Here is a 26,805-nt window from a genome sequence, read left to right on the forward strand (position 1 = left end):
AAAACAGGGCTGCCACTTTCGCGTTTCCTCTCTCAAAAAACGACTGCAATTTAAAAGATCCAAGTAAGTTTTAGACTGTTTTTTCCTTTACTGACTGCACTCTGCAATAAGCAGTTTCCCATTAAAAGGGTCAGTTACCCTGAGAATAAACTGACCGTACAAATTCTGCTGCAGGGAATGGGAGGGTGTGCTGAAAAATTATTCTTGTTTTTTAAAATAAATTTCTAAATTGCTTCCTAAAAATGAGTGTAAAATATACCCACCTGTTTCTTATTTTTGTTCAGGTCTCGAGGTGTTTTCTGTTCTTCCATTATTATGCATAGCTTCTAAAAATGAGTTTGAGTGCCGACTCCTGAGATAGCAATACCAAGTGGCCTGGAAGAAAAAATTATGTTGACATACTGTTCTCTTGAGGAGATGCCCTTCAAAGCATTTTATGACTGAAATATATCTCTGTTAAAGGATGGCACAATAGGAAGCAAGTTGTCCCCTTTATACGCTTGTTATAGTAATGGGTCATTGGGTCAAAAACCAGATTTAAAAAATACATGCCGTAAATATTTTTGATGCACATGAATATTTACTCATTAGTCAAACACATATTTGAGTGAAGCAGAGATGGGATGGCTGGAGGTTGTACAGATCAGGCAAATTTATATTGGTATCATTGATATTTCATTGTATAGTTAAAGTTTAATTTTTTTGCTCTATTTTCATGGCTTTGATCAGGCTTCCTTCAAAAATATTTAATATTCCCCAAAGAGGATGCTATGTGTCAACAAGCAACAGGGGATTAATTGGTTATCTGTGTGGTGATTTTAACTAGACTGTATAACACAGTAAGCTTATGCTTTGTCATATTTGACTCATAAGCAGGCATAACAAAATATACGACATTCATTCGATCAGCCATTAATAAAGTAATGTGCAAGTGTAAAAGAATTTGCTTTGCCTCTCAGGTACAGGAAGGTAAAATGATGAATTCATCAGTTGTTAGGTAGTTTTAAAAAAAATTTCATTCCTTTCTCTGAGTTACAAAACTGATGTGCAAAGTGGACAGGGTAAGCCCTAAATCCAATTCCTTGCTTGCTCAAAACACCAGTTCAAATTAAATTCAGTTCACAGTCCCCATAAAAGAGACATACTGGATCCAAGCTGACAAAGAGAGGCATTACATCGAATCTGACACTTGATCCTACTACACTTGATCTTAGCCAAAAGGCCAAGAAATTGTTTGGTGTACCAGTCAGCTGATGCTCTTTTGTTGCTATCAACTGGCAAGTTTAACCTGCCATTTGATATATACAGCCCTAAAGACTAAATTTTTTTTTAAATGTTACGGAGCATGATATGTTTACACTATTTTAATCCAATTATTAAGTGTTTATTTACATCTATTCCGCCTATTTCTATAGGTCTGGCATTACTTTGATAGACCAGGCTTGACACTGGGCAGAGAATTATGGGTGTCATATCCCTCATTAGCATATAAAAGGGGTCTAATGCACATGGCTAACATGGCTATTGGGAATGGTTAAATACTGCTTGAGCCAATACGGCATTGAATATGTTCCAGGTAAACGTTGGGCACGAACATAGCTCCACAGAATTTTATGCCTGAGAAATAGGAATATTGAGCTTCAGTTTTGCTCCATCCATGTTAGATTGGGCTTGAAAATGTTTGATTTTGAAATGCTATATTTGTCTATTTTTAGAAAACCACAATGCCCAAATTTTAAAGTGAGTCTTGCTAGAGACACTTTATTTTCAAAAAGCACACCACCATCCAGTTCATTTGATGCATGGCATTGCTGCCAGTCTCAATAGCTACCAGTCTGTGAGCTATTGTGCGCATGATTTACAACTATATCCTCCAGCAACTCACTAAACCTAACTTCAGTAGCACCTTCCAGCCTGTGACACCTATCTTACAGAGAAGTCAAGATCAGCAGTGTTATAGATATTCAAGGTTCAGATCATTCTGATATGAATATATGTCCCCGCACTTTTATTACTGTTGTGTACTCTCCTAGAATTCCTTAATTAGCTCTATCTCTGCACTGACTGCAGTGATTCAAGAAATGACCCCAGAAGCACCTTCCTAGGGTAGGCAGAAAATGGCAATAGATACAGTTTGCCAATGTTGCCCATAATATAAAAAAAGCAGAAAAAACTGGTTTGAAGGAGTTAATCAGCTGACAGTACAAACCTAAATATAGCTCCTTGGAATGTCAGCTTCATCAGTAGGCGATAATTCAGCTATCTTGCACTGTCGGTCTCTATTACAGTCACCATTTTTAATTTTTCGTTGTTTTCCTCTTGCACCATTGCATTGTTTCAAAAATATCTGTGTTAAGAATAGCTCAATTGAATAGTTAAAAGCAAGAATATCTTTGAAAAATATTGTTTTGGGGGCATGGTGGATCGCGAATCCTTTTCACTAAAAAAAAAACTTGCAGTTATGTTGTATATTTACCTGATGTCCCTAAGTGCTTTACAACCAATTTTGTACTCTCTTTTGAAGTGTAGTGACTGTTATAATATCAGAAATTAAGCAGCCAACTTGCAAGCTCACACAAACAGCAATATGATGATCAAATAGTCTGTTTTTGTGATGTTGATTGAGGAGTAAATATTGTTCGGGACACTTGGAGATAGTACCCTTCCTTGTTGTGGCATGTGATCTTTTACATGCACCTGAGATAGCAGATAGTTGGCATCTCCTGCAGTGCAATGTGTCTTAAGTACTACATACTGAATGTCAGTCTAGATTGTTGCTCTCAAATTCTGAGGTGGGACTTGAACCTAACAGCGTTTAGGCTCGGAGGTGGGAGTCCTAACAATTGAGCTTAAGTGGTGAACCGTCAATTGCAGTTGTTTTATTGTTGTTGTATTGGTTAAGTTATATCAGACCAATTGAAGAGAATTAATATATAGCTTAATGTATTTGGTAAGTAATTTGTTTTTGTCAGTACTTTTGAGATTTAAAGTAGTTAGAAAGGAATAACCCACTGAGCACTCTCAATCCATGATTGATATTGACTTAGTTACTGTCATTCAAGGTGAGCTTTTTGTGGAGTTACCTTTCACCCTCTCATTTAGGTCCAACCTACAGTAAGAAACCATTTCCCAATCAAGGCATAAAATTTAATCCAAGTTTTGTAAATCCCTTCTGCCTTGATGCAGAATCCGTTTGTCAATGTCTTAGATTTTCTTGTCAGAATGAAATATGGTAACACTTTGTAGTCCAATTTTCCTGCATATATTAAACTGCAAATGGCTATAAATAAAATGGTTACAGTGAGCATTTGAGACAATCTTTGTTGTTGTGCAATCTTTGTAACTAAATTAAAAGCTTTTTTGCTTCTTTAATTCTGCCATGGCACACAATTGGGTTGGTTTAATGCAATGTAATTGATGGCATAGTTGGTTAATCTATGACAAGTATATCAGGGACAGCGTACCTAAGACCATTCAACTTGCATGCATTTGTTCAAATTTGTGTTAGATTATCAGTTTTTTTAAAAAAACCGTAATGGGCTGTTTTTTAAAATAAATCTGCTTGGCACCATAATCTCTTTAAAAGTTCGTAAACAATCTATCTTGGTCAAATTGGAGAAGCTATCTGAAGCCTTTGTTTACAGAAGCCATCTTGTCTGATTATCAATGAACAAAGAATACTATGTGAGAATATCATTTATATAATTGTTTACAGACTATGTCTTTCAATTACTGGGGGAACCAAGCCGAAGATTATTGGCAACTGTAAAATACATAGTGCAAGGCTGCTACTATTCGAAGTTATTTTACTGTATAATGCATTTGGAACGGGATATTCCAGTTTTTATTTTATGCAACAAAAACTGTATATCTCTGAGAACTAATGGTGAGGAAAAATATTCCCTTCATAATCATACAAAATCTGAGAAAAAGTAAATCTAGGGTAGCAAATGAAGCAAGATAGTCAAGTGAACTTGAAGTCTGCTGAAGCATGTGAAACAAATAAAAATGAATTAAAGAACTGAGAATGGAAGATTTCGGGGAGCAGAATAAGTTAATTGTTTTTAAACATATTTTTATGATGGTTAAGCAAATCATATTTTACTGACAATGGTAAGTGTTATTGCCTCAGTGCCAGGGACCCTGGTTCAATTCCGGCCGTGGATGATATTCTGTGTGGGTTTGCACGTTCTCCCTGTGTCTTCTTAGGTTTCCTCCAGGTGCTCCTGTTTCCTGCCATGCTCCAAAGCTGTGCCAGTTAGATTGATTGGCCAAGCTAAATTGATTGTTATACCAAACTCTACCACTTCGCCCACCATGTAGAATGCAAATCTCAGTTGGCCTCGGGCGGGATTTTATGATCTTGTTTGAGTGAGGTTGTAAAATCCCGCCATCAGTCCAAGGGGATTAGTAGGATAAATGTGTGGGATTACGGGGATAGCACCTGGGTGGGATGTTGGTGCAGCCTGGATGGGCCAAATTGCCTCCTTCTGTAGGGATTCTAGAAAAAAAGTTCTAGAATACCAGTAAGATGAGCAGTATTTTTACCACGTGCAAGCCATGAAATCATAGACGTCTTATTGTAAAGTTATTGATTTTTCTGTCATCTATAAATGTGTTATGTTGGTCTCTGACAAAGTAAAAGTAACTTCTATTTTCTTTCTTGTATTGGAACAGGTCTTATTTCCTTCCTGTTGTGTTTTCATAATCCAGTGTTACCTAATCATAGATATTCAATTGTAATTCAAGTAATTCAATCTTGAATACAGCAAACGTTGTTGCTGTCAAGAGGATTAGGGAAAAAATATTGGAAATAAAGTAGGTAAATGAAAGCTATAGGTTGGAGCTGTTGTATGTGTGATGCATATACGCCTTTACCATTTATAGAATATAGTTTCAACAAAGAACAACATAGCACGGGAAACAGGCCCTTCGGCCCACCGAGCCCGCGCCGCCATTTTAACGTTGAGTGCCCTCCTCTACCTATGACCTTTGTCTACGCCTGTTGGGGAAGATTGAGGGAAGACTAATTTAGGGATAATTTGTTACACCAATCAGCCTAAGAGCATGTTTTTGGGGTGTGGGAGGAAACCGGAGGAAACCCACGCAATCATGGGCAGAATGTGCAAACTCCCGCAGACACTGGCCCAAATCCATGTATCTGCACAGCACTGAGCTGTTGTGTTGCCCATCAGATGGTCCAGTTTAAGCGTACACTAACGACATGAAGCACTAGGCAACTCTTGAAGCAACATCCAAGAGCAGCCCTCACACGACGCACCGCATGTATGCCCCTTGTTGGACAACAAGGCGGACCAGATCACCTGTGAAGTAAAAGAAAAGACATCAATAAACATGCAAAACTTTGACAGACATTTACAGAATCCCCAGAAGCTCAGAAGTAAGACAAGTGAGCCATACAATATGTTGGAAGGTCCGTAGGAATCAGTTGATTCCCAGGGACGTCCCAAGGCTCTTGATCTTTATTTAGATCAGTTTACTGTATCCCTCCATCTCTAGTCCGCTCATGTGCCTATCTAAGTAACCCTTAAACAACTCTGGCGTGCCTGCCTCCACCACCCTACTTGGCAGTGCATTCCAGGCCCCCACCACCCTCTGTGGAAAAACCTCCCTCTAACATCCAAATTATACCTCGCCTCCCCCCTCACCCTAAGCCCGTGGCCCCTCGTAATTTTTGTTTCCAACCTAGGAAAAAGCTTACCTCTGTTCACTCTCTCTATACCCTTCATAATTTTATACACCTCTATTAGATCTCCCCTCATTCTCTGCCTTTCTAAGGAGAACAGCCCCAATCTCTCCTCATAGCTCAGTCCTTCCATACCAGGCAGCATTCTGGTAAACCTCCTCTGCACTCTCTCCAGGGTCTCCACGTCCTTCCGGTAGTAAGGCGACCAGAACTGGACGCAGTACTCCAAATGCGGTCTAACCAGCGTTCTATACAACTGCAACATTAGACGCCAGCTTTTATACTCTATACCCCTCCCTATAAAGGCAAGCATACCATAGGCCGCCTTCGCCACTTTCTCCACCTGTACTGCCACCTTCAAGGACTTGTGTACTTGCACCCCCAGGTCCCTCTGCATTTCTATGCTCTTAATAGGCCTACCATTTATCATGTAACTCCCCCCTACATTATTTCTACCAAAATGCATCACCTCACATTTATCTGGATTAAATTTCATCTGCCATTTCTCTGCCCAATATACCAGCCTATCTATATCCTGCTGATTTGCCTGACACTGTTCCTCACTATTAGCAAGTCCAGCCGTCTTTGTGTCATCTGCAAACTTGCTGATCACACTATATACTCCCGCTTCCAAGTCATTTATGAATATTACAAATAGCAAAGGTCCCAGTGCTGAGCACTGCAGCACACCACAAGTTACAGACCTCCAGCTAGAAAAGGACCCTTCCACTACTACTCTCTGCCTCCTGTTACCAAGCCAGTTCTCAATCCATCTAGACACCTGTCCTTGTATCCCATGAGCCTTAATCTTTTCCACCAACCTACCACGAGGGACTTTGTCAAACGCCTTACTGAAATCCATGTAGACAACATCCACGGATCATCCTTCGTCAACTGTTTTTGTCACCTCCTCAAAAAATTCGACCAGATTCGTAAGGCACGACTTCCCCTTAACAAAGCCATGCTGCCTATCACTAATCAAATTGCCACACTCTAAACGCGTATACGTCCTATCCCTAAGAATCCTTTCCAACAACTTACCTATCACTGACGTCAAATTCACCGGCCTGTAATTATCCGGGTCATCCCTACTACCTTTTTTAAACAATGGTACCACGTTCGCTATTCTCCAGTCCTCTGGGACCTCACCTGTGTCCAAAGAAGAGACAAAGATTTACGTCAGAGGCCCAGCAATTTCCTCTCTCGTCTCCCTAAGCAGCCTGGGATAAATGCCATCAGGCCCCAGAGATTTATCAGTTTTAATACTACTTAACAACCCTTACACTTCCTCTCTCGTAATTGATATTTCCTCCAACGGGTCTACAACTCCCTCCAAGACAGTACCGGACAACAAGTCTCTCTCCTTCGTGAATACTGACGCAAAGTATTCATTCAGGGTCTCCCCCATTTCCTCGGACTCTTAGCACAGTTCCCCTCCTCTGTCCCTAAGAGGACCGATTTTTCCTCTAACCGCCCTTTTGTTTCTAACATAGGAGTAAAATGCCTTTGGATTTTCCTTAATCCTGTCTGCCAAGACCATTTCATGCCCCCTTTTCGCCCTTCTAACTCCCCGTTTAAGCTCCCTCCTACTCTCTCTGTATTCCTCCTATGCTGTGTCCATTCCCAGTTTCTTAGACTTAACATACGTATCTTTTTTCTTCCTGACCAAGTCCTCAATCTCCCTAGTTATCCGTGGCTCTCTAATCCTACCTTTCCCATCCTTCCTCTTAACCGGCACATGTCTTTCGTGCAACCTTTTCATTTGTCCCTGGGTATAAGTGTTTCACGCCCGAAACACTTATACCCAGGAATATTTAGCTGCCAGTCCTGCCCTTCTTGTAACCACGTCTCTGTCTCTGCAACCACATCTAAATTCCTTGCAAACATTAAGGCCGTTTTACCCATTACGCTCCTCGCGTTAAACAGACACACTCCAGACCTCCAGGCCCACTCGGGTCCTCCTTCTCCTGGATGATTTTCCTTTCGTCTAATCCTACCCTGTCACCCAACTCGCTCCCAATCCCAGTGCCTACTGAGCTATCAGTTTCATCATCTCCCCCCCCCCACCCCCCACATTAGTTTAAACCCTGCCAACACACTCCAGCTAATCTCCCAGCTAAGATATTCGTGCCCTTCCCATTTAAGTGTTCCCCATCCCTCCTATACAGGTGCCCTTCTCTCACAAATACTTCCCAATGACTTACAAATGTAAAACCCTCTGTCTTGCACCAATCCTTCAGCCAAGCATACAGTTGAAGGATCTCAGTATTCCTAGCCCTACCGTCACTAGGCACTGGTAGTAGCCCAGAGATTGCCACCCTGGAGGCCCTGCTCTTCAGTCTGGCACCCAGCTCCCTTAACTGCCTACGTATTTCCCCCCTGCTCTTCCTTCCGACGTCCTTCTCACCTATATGCACAATTACATCAGCTTGGTTCCCTTCGCCCTTCAATATTCCTTCTACCCTCTCTGAAACGTCCGGTACCCATGCTCCAGGGAGGCAGACTACCATCCTGGAAGTTCGCTTTTGCCCACAGAACCGCCTATCTATTCCTTTAACCCTCCCATCCCCTACCACTATCTCACTTCTAGCCCCTATCCTTCCCTCTAAGGCGTTCCGGTCCTCCTGTCTTCCCTCTGGAAGATCACCTCCCCCATTTGTTGCCCTTCCCTTGACGTTTTGGGAGATTACTAGTGGGGTAGCTTTTGGACCATGACTCTTTTTTCCCCTTCCTAACGGTTACCCCCCCCCCCCCCCCCCCCCCACCCCCGGGCCCTGGTATCTCCGCTTGACTGTGGTTCCTATCCATTATTGCTTCATTCTCCCTTACTAGAAATACATCCTCAAGCCGCAGCTCTAACTCCCTGACCCGATCCCTCAGACGCTGCAGCTCCCAACACTTAACGCAGATGTGGACTTTTGGGAGACGAGTTGTCTCCAGAAACTCCCACATGCAACACTGAATGCAGGTAATTCGTCTCCCACTTGAAGTTGCCATTTACCATTCAGGAATGCTCCATTTAGTGTAATTATTATTTGTCACATTTCTGATGCCTAAATGGCAACAGAAACATTCTAAACCAAGTTATTTTCCTTAATAATTCTGACAAATAATCTCGAACAACATTGTGTTCTGGGTGATTCTCCCTGGTTTCTCTGGATTTGGTCAGGTTTTGGACAACACAAAGTAACTGAAAATGGCGTTGCATTTATCCAAAGCCCAGATGTTAAAAGACAGTGTAGCTTTAACTTCCAAATCTGCACAGAACCAGAGGGAGCAAGTAATTCAGACATGATGGGCGGGATTTTCCTGCTGTTCTCGCCACAAAATTGGAAAATCCCACCCAAGGTTAACGGGTGGTCCACCCCCCACCTGCTATGATTCCCATAGCGGGTGGGGGGGGGGATGGGGAAAGTTCCCCCGATGACTTTGGATATATTTACATTGACAAGTGCATCTGGTATGGATTATTTTGGTTATATTTGGGCAAATAATATCAAGTGAAAACTGAACACATTGTCACAACACTGATGTAAAGACACCAAATTATGTCTGGAAATATTGGACTTTAAATAAACTTTTTTTAAAATGGGCACAAGTCCAAAAATGGCTGAGGATGTAAAGTCTGTCACTGGCTGAATTGCTGGTGGATGATACTCTGAGACTATGGAAACCTACTCTGTTTCCAGAAAAAGATACTTCTAAAGCATGCAGAAACTAATTTCACCCTCCAGTGGAGATCATCGGATATACAAAGACTAAAATAAAAATCAGCTGAACGTGTGCGCAAATGCACACGTGATGGGATGTCGGGATGTGTGTGACATTGGAGAAGAAGCCATCAGCAACAGCACCCCTGCAAAAGCTTTTTGCAGGTACATCTCCATCTCTCATACTGATGGTTGAAATAAGCAAAGACCACAGCTGAATCACAAACAGGGAAATTTCTCCCGCCAAACTGCAGGACACTTGAAACCAAATATTTGTCTACTGAAGTGAGCGTGACTAGAATCTTGAATCACAATGCCTGCAATGCTCCATAATCTACTCACAAGTCAAGGACTGTTTTGTAAACCTTTTAAAACTTAATTTGGGCTTCTCACTTAAAATTTGTATGGATGTATATACACATTTGTCTTACCCTTTTTGTCTTTAATAGTTAATAAACTCAAGAAAGCTTGTGACTGGGGAATGGCATGCGTGAAGAGGAATCCTTTTTAGATTAATTGTATTGCAACCAGCAGAGGGGTTTGAATAAAGAAAGGGAGCCAACTGATCCCTCTGCACCCAGTGCACAACAATTTGGGGGCATCTCAGCTGGACAGTAAAAAATTGGGGAATCTTGCCTGTATTAACAAATTTGGGGAACCTCACCTGGAAACTGGTCATAGAAAATTGGGAGCTCGTGTCCAGAATTTGTTCCAACAGCCAAAACAAAGTTGGAAAAATAAATTGCTCCTTCACATTGATTTTAAGAAACTGGAAAAGGCTTTCTTGAGTCTGCACCGTTAAACTGTAAGAATGTCGACTTTTCATGCCCGCACTTTTCCAGCGGAACCAGAAGAAGTCACGTTTGAGGATTTAAAGGTTCTGCCCCTCGAACAGTTAACATTTTAGCAAGGCACTTGAGAATAGAATTTCATCTAAAAAAACAGAAAACCCAAAAGTTTGAAAGAGTAGTCAATCTTCTACAGGTGGAAATTAAGAACAATGAAACGGATGGCATGGCAACAGAGAGATGAAAGTTGGAAAAATGGGAAATCAGAAGTTCAGGCGAGGGAAAAGGAATGGCAAAGGGAAAGAGGAAAGGGAGTTTCAACTAAAACAGCTCAAACTAAGAAGCAGACATCCGTACCTCAAAGACTCCACTAGCTCAGCTTGCTCATTAAATCCCTAGGTTTGATGAAGCAGAGGTGGAAGCCTTCTTTATTGCTCTCGAGCAGCTAGCACAGCAGTTAAATTGGTCAGCCCAACATCCTTATCAGTCCTTATGACTGCAGAGTAAGCTTTGATTTTATTGGAGGGTGAGGGGAGAGTAAACCTTGGTGTCTTAAGAAAGCACCTCCAGTACCACATGTAGTAACAGAGAATTGATGGACACTGGGATAATGTGCAGTCTCTTGTGCCTGTTAATTGCAGATTTTAAGAAGTTGTTTCTCCTCACTTCGAAAGTTGTATAAAATTGGCACCATTTTGCCAAACAGAGAGCGTATATCTTGCTCAGGGTGCTCCAGGTCCAAACTATACAATAGTTTGCAGATACTCCAGCTGGTTCACTGATCGAGTCAGGCTGCCTGGACGACATTTCAAAAAGCTAATTTCATATATGGCATTGAATACATGCCATTTGCTAACTTTCAGTCAAACTATTGTACAAAAGAGCTTTCAAAAAACCCAATATAAAAGCAAAGTGCTACAGATACTGGAAATCTGAAATAAAAACAGAAATTGATGGAAATACTCAGCAGATTACACAGCCCCTGTGAAGAGAAAAGAGCTAATGTTTCAGGTCAAGATGACCTTCCATTATTACCTGACCAACTGAGTATTTCCAGTATATTTTGTTTTTATTTTAAGAACCCATTGTCAGTTGCGGTCATCTGCTCAATAGACTGATATCCTGCAAAGCCAAATTTCAACAGCATGCAATCACCCTGCAGAAGGTTGAAGGCCTATATATCTGTGTGCGTATGAACAAGAATGTTGTTTGTGTATCTGTGGACAGGAATGCTTCCTTTCACATCAACACGAAGGACATGGGATTTCCTGTTCTGTTGCATTCTTTGATGTATGTGTAGCTTTTATCTCCTTTAGAATTTAAAGATTGCACTTTTTGTCCGAATCGAAACGTCCATTTTTAGCCACTTACTGATCCTTTAATTGGAATGGGGATGGCACAAATTTTGTTGGAAGTAGCAGTAATGGCAATGATATGGGAATTTCTTTGATTGTCCACTGATAGTTCAATGTTGAATTAAAACCTGAGATTAATGAACTAATGTATATGAGTATTGAGTATTTCACAGCTGAAGGAATGTTTGTATAACATTTGGATTAAACATTCTTTTTGTTCATTTTATATTCAACACCTTGTTAAGTGGTTAAACATTGCTTGAATATTTATCAGGATAATTGGATGCTATGTCAATTTTATAACAGTCAGCTGTTTCTGAAAATGTGGAAATTATTTCTGTTTATTATCATGTATATTTCTGATTTCTTTGGAATCTTATAAATGTGAACTCAGAATGAGGTGTATGGCAGTATGAAGATGGAAGAGCACTATTTTCAGAATCCCAATTAATAGATTTTGAGTTCCTTTACCCCTTCTATAAAGGGCAGCACGGTGACACAGTGATTAACACTGTTGCCTCTCAGTGCCAGGGACCTGGGTTTGATTCCCCACTTAGGTCACTTTCTGCGCGGAGTCTGCATGTTCTCCCCATGTCTGCGTGGGTTTCCTCTATGTTTCTCCAGTTTTCTCCCACAGTCTGAAAAACGTGCTGTTTAGATGTGTTGGCCGTGCTAAGTTCTCCCCCAGTGTACCCAAACAGGAGTGTTGCGATTAGGGGATTTTCACGGTAACTTCATTGCAATGTTAATGTAAGCCTACTTGTGACACTAATACATAAACTTGAACTTAAAGCTAAATTGACAAAGTATTAAACTGCCATATGATGTTGCCTTAAATCACCATTTTAACTTATAATGGACAAGGAGATAATTCCAGGTTAATGAACTAGATTGAAAATCTGTATTTTTTTTACTGGCCAACATTGCTGTAAATTTCTACGCAGGTTATGTAAGAAATGTCAGTTTCATTAAGGTAATTCCAGAAGATGAGGAGTAATGGCCTAAATCTTTCATAATGGAGAATGAACAGTGAATGACTCAATTTATGTTGTTGATATGCCTTGAAACCCTGAGAAAGCCCTGATGTATGCACATGCGTAGTATTAATGCAAAAGGTTTACGTTTCTGATTGCAGTCTTTACCCTACCTGTACTGCTGCACAATTCCCTGTGATAATTGGATTAGATTGACAGAAACCTCAGAGATTTAGAATGTTTGCGCTATACTTATCCAGGTTTTTATATAGATTTTGAACTTTTCCTAGGTGGTGCAAGGCCTTTTCAGGAACGCAGCCTGAAGTAAATGAACTGGCCAGTTAAAGCACTCCAGCACCATGACACGTTGTTCCCCTTTAGGGACACTCAGCCCCTTTCGGTGGCGCTCACTCCCTCACCACCTCTCCTGAAAAAATCTACTGCCTCTTCCATAACAACGTTCATCCCTCCCCCACTCTTTTTTCTGTCAATGCGAACTGCTTTCTGACTCACATTTTGGAATCCTTGGCTTCAGTCATTAATGTTGGGTGAGGCAGCATTACTGGGGTGCATGGGGAGCGAAATTATCATCGTTAGAGGCTAGAAGCCAGGGTGAACCAATAAGGAAGCTTGGTGGGGCAGGGTAGGTGAGCATTGTTGGGAAAGAGGGATGGCTGAACATTTTTGCGCATAAAGAGACTGAATATTGTTGTGGGATGAGTGTTTGGGTGAACATTGGGGGATTAGGCTGTACAGTATCAGGGCTGGCTGGTCCATTAGTGTAACTGAAGGCAGACTTTACTGGGTGTGTCTTCAATTCATGACGAAAAACTGCCTGCGCTGTTTGTCACTGGATTCAAACTGGAGCTATGGAAGATGCAAAGGCTCCAGCACAAATGTTAAGTGAACAGGTTGCAGATAATGGCGGTGACACCTGCTCTGACACTGACAGAAAGATCTGGGCCAGTGTGTTGTGATCATATTACACGTGCTTTAGTTTTGTTTTAAGATTGTTCTGGAAAATGAATATGCAGGCTTTGCTTTAGAAATGTCTGCTCAAGGTGTATGAGGAAGACCTGATGTGCACTTAGTTATCCAGTGTATTAACTGTCTTACTGATGTGCAGAACTTCTGCTCCTAACATAGACCAGATTTTTCTGCCTTTTCATTGGCCAGGCAGCAGGAACAGTTTATTTTGCCTCATTTTCTTCAGGAAACACAAAGGCCAAGGTTTTTTGGCTGTGCTGTCCTGAAACTGGAAAATCCCGGTCAATGGACCTTTCCATGATCCGCCCCACGCCGGCTATGATATGATTCCCGTGGTGAGTGGATCAGGAAAATTTGCCCCAATGTATCAGAAGTCTAATCAGTATTTGAATTTGAAGACCTTTTGGAATTGAGTTCCACTGTACAACATATTGGTACCTTCCCCTTGTTCACAGTGGCTCAGTTCTGGCTTTGTGGGGATGGAGCATACAAGACCCTTCCCTTCAAATGGACTGGCACCTGCACCATAGGCCACATTGTACCTGAGGTCTTTGGGGTCAAGCACCTATCTATCCACTCCCTCCTCAACCACCTAGGATTTATGAGGCGTCAGAAACGGTCACCCATAACACCAGCTTCTACTAGTTTGTCTGAGCCCTCTTCCTCAGTCTCAGGGTCTGAGAATTAGAAAAGGCCACTATTAATATTTCTGCTACCATGGAATTAATTGAGAGTAGTACTGTAGTAAAGGCCTGAATGAAGCTTTGTTTGGCTAATGATCATTTTCCATTACTTGACAAGAGTTTCTTTTTGACAATTATGGAGCTTTAATTTTCATTTAAGGCCTGCAGTGAGAGATTCAGTCCCTTTCTAAGGTGGTGCTTCAGAATTGCATGGCCCTTGATCTCCTAGTGGTACAGGGGGAGTTTGTGCAGCTGTCAATTAGGATCATAGGATTGAGACTGATATGCATACCATTCAAGAGCAGGTGCGTCCCCTGCACTCAGTTGCTCAGGAAAAGCTCTTTGAATGGTGGGGTTGGCTCCCTAACATGGGTGGTTGATTTGGAGGCTTTTACAAGACTCTTCTCAAATACCTTGTTGTGGGTCTGACCTTGACCATTGTCCAGTATGCAGTTATCCAACTTGTCTTCTGCTGCATCTGTCCTATTTGCTACCCTCGTCATCCAATCCACAGCCCAGCCTATGAATCAGCCGAAGAAGAATTTAGAAAACTAACGCACATAAAGCTTGTGGAGGGTCCATCAGGTTGTCCTTAAAGGACGGGTTGCGGCGGCGGGGGGGGAGCGGGCGGGAGGAGTGTGGAAGTTGGGTTATAAACAATTGTGAAAATTAAAGCTCCATAATTGTCAAAAAGAAACTCTGTCAAGTAATGGAAAATGATTATTAGCCAAACAAGGCTTCATTCAGGCCTTTACTAAGGCCAGTGCTCAAGCACTCAGGATAAATGATTAAATCTAAAACCTGTTCCATAAACACTGCATTCCAGGCTAGGACAGAGGATAAAAACGAAGAAAAATTATCATGACAATTACCAAATAACAAGATATGGGGATATATTATGCTAATGAAGGATTGGTAGGAGTCATTTTTCTGTTGGAAAAGAAAGGACAAAAGGCTATGCTATGATTGGTGGATGTGAATGCAAATGAAGGTTTAGAAAGTTGCTCATTGCTCATTTGATGTAACTAACTATAACTGTTGCATTTTTCTGTATGCTTTGCTCTGCTTTGTCTTCTCACTTATGCACAAGTTATTAAAGCTTGGAAATTGATTATGCTGGGTTTAAGTATTGTCTGTACCCACGTTGACTAAAGTGGTAAGTGTTGTGTACCCAAAGCCAATAGCAAGTGTGTCAAAGTTCACAGATGATACTAAGATGAGCGCAGAGCAAAGTGTGCAGAGGTCAGTGAACATCTGCAAAGGGACATAGGTAATTTAAGTGAGTGGACAAGGGTCTGGCAGATGGAGCACAATGTTAGTAAATGAGAGGTCATCCATTTCGGTAGGAATAACAGCATAATGGATTATTATTCAAATGGTGAAAAATTGCAGCATACTGCTGTGAAGAGAGACCTGTATGTCCTTATGCATGAATCTCAAAAAGTTGATTTGCAGGTGCAGCAGGTAATTAAGAAGGCAAATGGAATTTTGTCCTTCATTGCTAGAGGGATGGAGTTTAAAAATAGTGAGGTTATGTTGCAGCTGTATAAGGTTCTGTTGAGGCCACACCTGGAGTACTGTGTACAGTTTTGGCCTCCTTACTCGAGAAAGGATGTACTGGCATTGGAGGGGGTGCAGAGGAGATTCACTAGGTTGATTCCATAGTTGAAAGGGCTGGCTTCTACACCACAGACATTTTGGGGAGACAATTTTTTATTTTTGTGTCTTAGTAACTATTATTCTGGGAATCAAATTTATACAATGCCTGTAGCTTAAAATGCACCAACTTTTTCAAATCATGTCTTAATTTTCCTGAAAATCATCTTGCTCTGTTAGCTATTTTTATTGGTTTCACATCCTAGCTCAAGTACTTGAGAAAAACCCGGATTTAATTTTGGAGACAAATCTGTAATAGAACTTTGTAAAACTTGCATTGTTAGTTACACCTTTCTAGATAGTTTCTTCTCAAAACTAATAACTTGGACAGCATTTAATAGTCCTTTGGCACATTTTCACAAGGGGGACGGAGGGGGCTGATAAATAACTACTTCCCTCACATCCATCTGACGTGATCTCAATTTTATGGGGAATGCAGGCTAATGACCACTCACAATCCAGTCTCAATGTTTAGCCCACCAGGCCCAGCTCAGGCCTCAGGTGGGTAAGATGGGGGCATACGTCCCTCAAGAGTCTTCTTTCTGCACTGGAGACCCCCTTGTCCCAACATCAGACCCCAAAGTAACTCCCTCCCTCGTGGCCTTTCCTTCACCTCTTTCTTCCTGCAGTGAGAATCCTTGCACGTACCTGGTTCATGATTCTGGGACTTAGACCCTGGGGACTGATTGTAGTCCCAGAAGTAGCCACTGCTCTGGCTAGTGCTGCTAGGATGAAAGGCAGGACTTATACTCAAATGAAAGGGTGCAATTCTCACGCTGTGGAACGTAAAATGATTAAGCAAATTAATATGCTGTGGAACGTAAAATTATTAAGCAAAAGCTGGTGTTGCCTGCCAATTCTGTGTGGTAGGGCAAAGAATGCTACCACCTGCTAAATTTTGGTACTTATATATTTATCAGATCGATGACTGATAGGGAATAAGGTATAAATAGCCCTCAGCCGGGTGGGCTATAGTTATTAATAGTGGATAAGAACATAAGAAATAGGAGCAGGAGTAGGCCATCTAGCCCTTCGAGCCTGCCCCGCCATTCAATAAGATCATGGCTGATCTGTCGTGGCACAGTTCCACTTTCCCGCCCTCTCCCCATAACCCTTAATCCCCTCTCTTATCAAAAACCCATCAACCCGCGTCTTAAAAATATTTAGCGAGGCAGCCTCCACCACTTCAACGGGCAGAGAATTCCAGAGATTCACCACCCTTTGAGTGAAGAAGTTCCTCCTCAACTCCGCTCTAAACCACCCCCCCTTTTATCTTGAGGCTGTGCCCCCTAGTCCTACTGTCTTTTTTGAGCGGGAAGAGTCTCTCCACCTCTATCCTATCCATCCCATTCATCATCTTGTACGTCTCAATGAGATCTCCCCTCATTCTTCTAAACTCCAACGAGTACAAGCCTAGTTTATTCAGCCTCTCCTCATAGCTCAACCCCCTCAACTCCGGTATCAGCCTAGTAAACCTCCTCTGCACTCCCTCCAAGGCCAAAATATCTTTGCGCAGGTGCGGCGCCCAAAACTGCACACAGTACTCCAGCTGCGGCCTCACCAATGCCCTATACAGCTGCAGCAAGACCTCCCTACTTTTATATTCAATCCCCCTCGCTATGAAGGCCAGCATCCCATTAGCCTTCCTGACCACCTGCTGCACCTGCAAGCTGGGTTTTTGCGACTCATACACAAGGACCCCAAGGTCCCTCTGCACCGTCGCCTGCTGCAGTTTTTCGCCCCGTAAGTAATAGTTCTTCCTACCAAAGTGGACCACCTCACACTTGCCAACATTAAATTCCATTTGCCATTTCCTGGCCCATTCGGCCAGCCTATCTAGATCTTTCTGCAGACTCTCCACACAATTTGCCGTTCCCCCAATCTTGGTGTCATCAGCAAATTTCGACACCCTACACTCGGTTCCCTCCTCCAGATCATGTATGTAAATGGTAAAAAGCTGAGGCCCCAGCACCGACCCCTGGGGCACTCCACTAGTCACCATCCGCCATCATCAGTTAATTCCGTATTTCTCACTTTTTAGTTCAGAGACTTTCTTGCATCTTATTTAAAAATCAAAGAACATTTGTTTTCTAGCCCTTTTTGTATCTGAGAACCTGTTTCTAGTTTTTGCATTGAGATTATTGCAAAATATGTCCAATGCCTTTCTGCTATAAAAAAAGTATATATCTATTTTTGATTGTGCTGAATGGGCAATGAGTGTTTTGACTAGGAAATTATTAGGATATGCTGCATGAAAATTCTTTACTGCGATTGTTTTAGATTAAGAATTTGTTCTAAACTGGGAAATGGTTTTTAATGAACTAGAATTTTGTGGTTAGAATGAAGCTGTACTTGATGCAAGCATTAACCTACAGGGAGTCAACTGTATTATCCGAACATCTGGTCTATCCCCTGCCAGAACCTTGCATCTTTCTTGTTTACTAGTCTCCTGTGATGCATTTTAGCTTTGACAAAGAGTCATCTGGATTCAAATCGTCAACACTTTTCTCTCCTCACAGATGCTGGCAGACCTGCTGAGATCTTCCAGCATTTCCTCTTTTGGTTTCAGATTCCATAAAAACATAAGAAATAGGAGCAGGAGTAGGCCACCTAGCCCATCGAGCCTGCCCTGCCATTCAATAAGATCATGGCTGATCTGTCGTGGCTCAGTTCCACCTTTCCGCCCTCTCCCCATAACCCTTAATCCCCTTGCCTATTAAAAACCATCAACCCGCGTCTTAAATATATTTAGTGAGCCAGCCTCCACCACTTCAACGGGCAGAGAATTCCAGAGATTCGCCACCATTTGAGCGAAGAAGTTCCTCCTCAACTCCGTTCTAAACCGCCCTCCCTTTATCTTGAGGCTGTGCCCTCTAGTCCTACTGTCCTTACTGACCGGGAAGAGCCTCTCCACCTCTATCCTATCCATCCCATTCATCATCTTATATGTCCCAATGAGATCTCCCCTCATTCTTCTAAACTCTAACGAGTACAAGCCTAGTTTATTCAGCCTCTCCTCATAGTTCAACCCCATCAACTCCGGTATCAGCCTAGTAAACCTCCTCTGCACTCCCTCCAAGGCCAAAATATCCTTGCGCAAGTGCGGCGACCAAAACTGCACACACTACTCCAGCTGCGACCTCACCAGTGCTCTGTACAGTTGCAGCAAGACCTCCCTACTTTTATGTTCAATCCCCCTCGCTATGAAGGCCACCATCCCATTTGCCTTCCTGATCACCTGCTGCACCTGTAGGCTGGGTTTTTGCGACTCATGCACAAGGACCCCGAGGTCCCTCTGCACCGTCGCATGCTGCAGTTTTTCGCCATGTAAGTAATAGTCCTTCTTACCATTATTCCTACCAAAGTGGACAACTTCACACTTGCCAACATTAAATTCCATTTGCCAGTTCCTGGCCCAGTTCCAGCGTCTGTAGTAATTTGTTTTTATGCAAGAATGCATATTGTTTTGAACAATAAAATTATATGTATGTAAATTGACATTTAACTTCTAATGTTAGGTGAGCAGACATTTAATATGTGCAAAGAAAATCAAATCTTATACAAGCACAGCTATTTGCCAATGCTGTTCATGTTCTAGACCATTACCTCAAGCTCTAGAATGGAAACCATAGTGACATATGTCAATGTGACTGATCATCGTAGATATTTAGGTATAAAGAATACTTCCTTGGCCCTCTGATAAAATTATCATTTACAAAATTTGTTTATTATTTTCATTATTGTTTTGCTACATGAGCCGCTCAAACCAATTGGCATGGTATTTGGTTTTTGGCAGCTTTCAATTGTACAACAGGTTTCTTGCTTCTTTAAGAGTCTGAGGCAAGATTTGTTGCTGATGGTTGACCAGAGGTACTGATTTGTATTTAAAATGAATCTTTAAATTAGTGCAACTTAAATGAAACTGACCAGCTTAATGTTACCAATCATTTGAGTGATTGTTACAAAATCGCTAGATAACATGAAGCATTAGCGCAAAACTCAGGTAGATAAATGAGCTGAATGATGAAAATATTTATTTTGAACTAAGTTTTTTGTTTAATATTTTATTATTTCTTTTTCAGGTCAGACAGTACTACTGACAGGTTTGGGTAAGTGGCCACTTTACTTTGCAGTGAAAAATGGCATTTGTTGCTACATAAATATGAAGTTCATTTCATGTGTGTAACATTGGAGGTTTGCTGGGCCATACATTAAACAGAGACATAACATTACTATATTGCTGGAATCCATTAATTAAACTAATGCAAACTTGCAATTAAAGCTGAAGGTTTATGCAATAGTATCTGTAAAGGCAGCCCTGTGTAAATCTGAGAAAAGGTTTGTATTTATCTTTTGATCCTGTAACAGAGGTAAATGTGCTGCTTCTGATTTATACATTTACAGATTTCAGCAGAGTGCTGTACTCGGTAACACAATGGGCACGATTCTCTGGGCTTGAGCGCAGAAGTGAAAGTTGTACTAGGGCCGGAAAATTGCAGTTGGTGGCCATAGCGCAGTTAGCATTAGCTAGAACTCTTTTTGGGATCTCCCTAGCCGTTGCGCCCTGACGTAATCTGGTTCACGCTCAGCAAAGGCATGACCCAGATTAGCATATTTAAGTAAGCATTTAAAGATGCAGAAACAGTTTGGTGCCAGATTCTCCCATTTCCTGCAAATCTCTGATTCTTGGGCATGACAGGAAACCTAATCATAGTAGCTTGGTGTGAATCACTACTGGTCTTCACAAACGGAAATCTGACGTCAGGACCATGTGGGGGGCTCAAAGGCCATTGAAGCTCCTGCTTAGTCAGGGAGTGCCAGGTTGGCACTGCCAATCTGCAAACTATGTCCACCAGTTTCTAATGGATGTACGTCCACATCCAATTGGAGTCGCAATTCGACAAACATTCCAGAGAAGTCATTTAGCTGTTGTGGAAAATGGGCATGTTCATACCTGTGTTGTAAGTGATGCTTAATCAAAATTGAGGTTTGTAGGCAGAGTAGTAAATTCATTAATTTTTATTAGCCTGTGTTATACCTGAACTGTAAACACTCACAGTTAATTCTCTCAGCAGTTTTCTGTCATCTTGCTAAATTCAAAATATATATAATTAAGCAGTACGTAGGCTGAACAGGCTGAAACCTGTTGAAATGCAGCAAGTCCTTCTTGGTGTAATTATCAGCAGTCAGAGATAAGTTGATTTACATTACTTTAAAATTTGTGTTTGGGACAACATAGAGAATACTTGGCAAGGGCTGAAGTTAAATATTCAGGACTTACCCTTGCATTAAAGTTTATTACTTGCATTAACTTCAAGTCTGTAAGAAAAATAATTTTTTTTTAAGATGTCATCAATTTAAAAAAAAGGAATAAAAGCTGGTTGTTATGCTCAGACTGATTTGTGAATTTAAGATTTAACTTAGGAAGTTGCAACATGTTTTTCTTGAATTACGTGAATGCAAGCATTGTAATTATTAGGCACCATTTGTAAACAATTTATAGTTGCTCATTCACAGTTGACCTATGATTTCATATGCAAACCATTAAATAGCACTTTGCTTAAGTACTATATTGCAAGTTGTTGATTAAAATGCTCCTAATATAAAATGCACATGAAATCCAAATGTTATGCTGCTTCTGAAAAATAATTAATATTATTGATTTAAACTTGCTTTTCTGTTTTTATGGGCAATATTCTTGCAGATTTTTTGAATTTGTTTTATCATGTCAAATTGTCCTTGCTATATCTCAAGTCTCAGTGCCATCAACCTGTGTAGTTTGTGATTCAAGCTAAGACCAGATCTTGGTATTTGAGTATATTGATGAACTCCTAGATGCATGTTTTGCTTAATATCACTTTCTTTGACATCAGAAAGATTGCCTATTTTTTCCCTTCCACTGCCAAATTCTGAATTAATGGATGGAATATTCCCAAAAAATTTCTAAGTGTCATAACAACGAGAAAAATGGGGGGAAGCATGCCGGTCTCTCAGATGTGCTCTGGACTGTAACTTTCTCACACTCTGTCCCTTTTTTGGAGAGCGATGAGTTGTGTGCCAGTATGGAGGGGCCTAAGTATGTCAGTGAGCTGGCTGCAGGGAGTTTGAATTCCGTTCACAAGTGCACCCTATTATCTCAGTGTGCTGGAAGACCACCTTGCTTCAGCCGCAGACATCAGGGCCCATCCTGCTCATCAGCGACATGTTCTCTCCCCACCTCCCCTCCCCAGCATGGGTCATGGCATCGAGGCCCTCCCATTAGGCTCCTCATGATGACCCCCATCATGATCCACCATAATTGACCCCTGTCATAGCCCCTAGTCAGGTCCCATTCCCAGAGGCCCCATCCCCTTGGCACGACCCTGGTACACTTAATGCCATCTGGCACTGGCAGTATGCCTGATGGGCACTGCCTGGTTATGCCCCCGACCACCTGGGGGCTTCAGTGGCTTCTGACATCCCCAACATGGCTATGGCACCAGTAGAGGAGACCAGTACAGATTCAGGCTGACGTGACATCTTGCTGGAGAGGTGTAAAGCATCCGATAGTATTGTAGCATGCATGCTAAACTCGCTAATGATATTGAAATCCAATCAATCTTAAACAGATAAACTTTGCACTCTTTCTGGGCATAAAATGGTTTGTGCCATTTGGAAGGGGCCGGAAACGTAGCAAATCGTTTGATGCCGGATACAAATCATAGTTTTGGCATTGCATGCTAGTTCCCCAGCTTGCTATGCTGTTCACTGGACACAGCAAGATGGTAAAATTGCACTCAATTTTTTTTTCACTTTGTTACTGTTTCCAGTGCTTTCCTTGTCTTCCCGTTCCACCCTCCATAAACTGCAAACCATCCACCTTGCCTGGGTGAGATTGTGGTCGGTGCAGACTCGATGGGCCGAAGGGTCTCCTTCTGTACTGTGGTGTTTCTATGATTCTATTACTTTATTATGATAAGTATGTTAAAAGCTTGAAAATATTCAGTCCCAATAAGTTAAATCCCCGAAAGGCTCCCTACTGAACTGTAGGGATTTTATGTATCTTCTCAGGGTACAGTTTTGTGATCAATTGCTGCAATAGAAACCCATCTAAGTTACAATAGAGCATCTAATAATGTTATGTGAGTTTGTTCTAACATTTAATACTTGCCTGTCAGAATGTTCCCAGTTCCTTGGTAGTCTTCCCACAAGGTTTCAGAGCTCTCAAACGCAACGGATTTCCAGAAGCCTTCCAAAACCCTCCTGACCTGATGGAAATAAAAAGAAATACAAAGTTCACTTTGGCCTGTCACTGGTATTCCTGGCACCAGAGCATGTGCATGAAGGGTAGTGAGCCAACCCTGACTCAAATCATTCCCCATTTGTGGGAAGATTGTGTGAATTTTAGACAGATAATTTAAATTTGTCATGAGGAAAAAAAAACATTTTGGCGATTCTCGACCCTATTCCCAACTTAAGGCATGAAAATCCAGCCCTGTGACAACATTTACATCAACAACAGTCTGAAGATGTGCTACATAATTACACATAACTTGTTTTGCTGCTTTTTTTATTTCTTCATAATTTCTTAGTATTCCAATTGCAACTTAGAAATCTTAGTACTTAGTACTTTCCTGTTATGATCTTTACTTTTATGAAAACAAAATTAATTTGTTGCACATTTGTATTAAGAACATTTAAGTAATTAAAAGATTGGATTTTTTTTCTGACCTCTGTTGTCTTCCAATTAACAAATCAGAAATAACGAAAAGTGTATTTTTTTTCCTTGCCCTGTTTAAACTCTGTAAAAAGATCTATCTTATTTCCAAAAGTGGGAGGTTATTTCAGTATTGTTTTGCAATGACAAGTGTGTTAAAAGCTTTTTAATTAAAATGATTACTGATCAGCCAAATGTTCATTTGTGATATTGATTGTAGTCTACTTGGCTTGTTAGCATGTGTAGAGAATATAGGGGGAAAAAAGTTCAAAGATTTTATCCAATCCAAACCAAACCAAACCAAATCTATTTTGTAGCCAATAGTAAGACCTCATTGAACGTTTGATCAGAATAGTATCTTTCATGTACCTGTGTCTGAGGTGGATTGCTTAGTGTTACTCACTTGTCAACAAGTGATATCTGTGTGTGTGAATCTCAGCAATATCTTCAATTTAACATCTTGAAGCCATGTGTGATGTAAATTGTTATCTATTTCCATGTTTGCAAAACCAGTATATTTCAAAGTTTTACCTCACAAGATCCAAGTGTTGTTAATTTTGGCTCAGGGTTAGCTATTTAAATTTTTTGAATTTGGCAGATGTCTCACCTAATGAGTGATTGATTCACATTCTGTGTAAATCAGTAGAAATAAGTAAAATGCTGTACAAGTTGAAGCCAGTTATGGAACCTGCACTACATTGAAGAATAACCTTCATTAAAAATAGGAACTCTGTTATGTAATAAAAAAATGCACATCGAGTGCACATTTTCGTATAGTCACAGAACAAAATCCATTCAGATTTCTTTCTCAAAGTTGAATCGAGCACAAATCCATTTCAACAGAAAAATGTATTTTGTGTTATGTGATATGATAATCTTCCTCGAAGTGATGCCAGCATGTATAACAGATCAAGCAGATGTTACACGTTTAATTAAAAAGTGAAACAATGTAATTCATTCCTGTTGGTTTTTTTCTTGCTGCTCAGGATGTCAGGATCTGTTTTAGGATCAATTGACATCAAGTTGACCATGTATAGCAATTAGACTTTTTTCCCCATTTATTCATTGCATGAGGGTGCTGCTAGCAACACCAGTGTTTATTGTCCATTTTGAATTGTCCTTGAGAAGGTGGTGCTGAATCTCCTTCCATAACATGCTGCTTCCTAGGAGAGTATTTTGTGCTCTGTGTTGTTAATTCTTTGCACTTACAAGACAGAATCTAAACTGATTTACTGTGAGCAGTTGGACTGGAGATTTATCAGCAATGTGAAAAGTTTATAATGCTACAAAATCTTTATATTGCAACAAAAGCTTTGCCATTGTTACTTAAAAAGTACCCATTTGTTTGCTATTGGTTATAAAATATGGGTATTTCTTCTCCCTCTTTACAGAATGTTGCACTTTTCTGAACTATTTGTATAAATACTGAGCAGAAAAGAGGAAAGGGATTAAATTTAAAGGCCTGTGGGTAGCCACGATCTTAACTGAATGGCAGGGCAGGCTCAAAGGGCCAATTTAAAGGTGAGATTGACAGGAGGGCCAGATTGTTTGCTCATCATGTTCCCATGGGGAAAATGTTGCTGTGATGTGGCGTTGCCAGCGTTGGACTGGGGTAAGCACAGTAAAAAGTCTCAACACCAGGTTAAAATCCAATATTTGGCAGCACAAGCTTTCGGAGTCTCGCTGCTTCATCATGTGAGTGAGGACTTGTGTTCACAAACAAGGCATGTATATGACTTGTTTGTGAATACAAGTCCTCACTCACCTGATGAAGGAGTTGGACTCCAAAAGTTTCTGCCGCCAAATAAACCTTTTGGACTTCAATCTGGTGTTGTGAGACTTTTTACTGAAAATGTTGCTGTCAGTGATGGATGGATGACATCAGCCATATGTTACACTTGTCCATAGATTTCTGTGGGATTTTACACGAGAATTTGCTATAACTTAGAGAGCTAAATAATGCATGACCTCTACAGGAGGCCTGTATAAACAGAGTGAACAATTGTATATCTCTATACCAATGAAAGTGAAAAATAATTAGAACATAGAACATTACAGCACAGCACAGGTCCTTCAACTCTGTGTTGTACCGAGCTATGCCCAATCCCAAGATCAAGCTATCCCCTCCCTATAATTCTGGTGCGCTCCATGTGCCTATCCAATAACCACTTGAAAGTTCCTAAAGTGCCCGACTCCACTATCACAGCAGGCAGTTTATTCCACACCCCAACGACTCGCTGAGTGAAGGATCTACCTCGGACATCCCTCCTATATCTTCCACCATGAACCTTATAGTTATGCCCCCTAGTAACAGCTACATCCACCCAAGAAATAGTCTCTGCACGTCCACTCTATCAATCCCTCTCATCATCTTATAAACCTCTATTAAGTCGCCTCTCATCATCCTCCACTCCAAAGAGAAAAAGCCCCAGCTCTCTCAACCTTTCCTCATAAGACCTACCCTCCAAACCAGGCAGCATCCTGGTAAATCTCTTCTGCACTCTCTCCAATGCTTCCACATCTTTCTTATAGTGAGGTGACCAAAACTGAACACAGTATTCCAAATGCGGTCTCACCAATGTCCGGTACAGTTGCAGCATAATCCCATGGCTCTTAAACTCAAACCCCTTGTTAATAAACGCCAACACACTATAAGCCTTCTTCACGGCTCTATCCACTTGAGTGGCAACTTTCAGAGATCTGTGGATATGAACCCCAAGATCTCTCTGTTCCCCCACATTCCTTAGAACCCTGCTGTTGATCCCGTAATCTGCTTTCAAGTTTGTCCTCCCAGAATGACTCACCTCATGCTTCATCTCCATCTGCCACTTTTCAGCCCAGCTCTGCATCCTATCAATGTCTCCGCAGCCTGCAAGAGCCCTCCACCTCATCCACTACTCCACCAATCTTGGTGTCATCAGCAAATTTACTAACACACCCTTCAGCCCCCTCTTCCAAGTCATTGATAAATATCACAAAAAGCAGAGGACCCAGCACTGACTTCTGTGGTACACCGCTGGTAACTGGCCTCCAGTCTGAAAATTTTCCCTCCACCACCACCCTCTGTCTTCTATGATACAGCCAGTTACTTATCCAATCGGCCAATTTTCCTTCTATCCCACACCTCCTTATCTTCATGAGCATACCATGGGGAACCTTATCAAACGCCTTACTAAAATCCATGTGTACGACATTGACTGCTCTACCTTCGTCCACAAGCTTAGTTACCTCCTCAAAGAATTCGGTCAA

At 41.3% G+C, this 26,805-nt stretch overlaps 1 protein-coding gene and 1 pseudogene across 7 annotated transcripts in view; one reads left to right on the forward strand and one right to left on the reverse strand.

Moving 5' to 3' along the window:
* The window catches only part of gramd1ba (GRAM domain containing 1Ba), a 689,080-nt gene that overhangs the window by 400,170 nt on the left and 262,105 nt on the right, over positions 1 to 26,805 (forward strand). For all 7 annotated transcript variants that reach the window (XM_080214716.1, XM_080214711.1, XM_080214713.1 and 4 more), the window contains one exon: positions 19,943 to 19,969. Coding sequence is in view for 5 of the 7 variants with exons in the window: in XM_080214711.1 (XP_080070837.1) it covers positions 19,943 to 19,969 (27 nt within the window). In the remaining 2 variants the exon portion in view is untranslated. The remainder of the gene's footprint in view (positions 1 to 19,942; positions 19,970 to 26,805) is intronic.
* On the reverse strand, positions 1,009 to 1,234 carry LOC145359979 (U2 spliceosomal RNA; annotated as a pseudogene).

The sequence above is a fragment of the Carcharhinus amblyrhynchos genome, chromosome 29 (genome assembly GCF_965287045.1).
Source record: "Carcharhinus amblyrhynchos chromosome 29, sCarAmb.v2.hapA, whole genome shotgun sequence".
NCBI classification, from domain to species: Eukaryota; Metazoa; Chordata; class Chondrichthyes; order Carcharhiniformes; family Carcharhinidae; genus Carcharhinus; species Carcharhinus amblyrhynchos.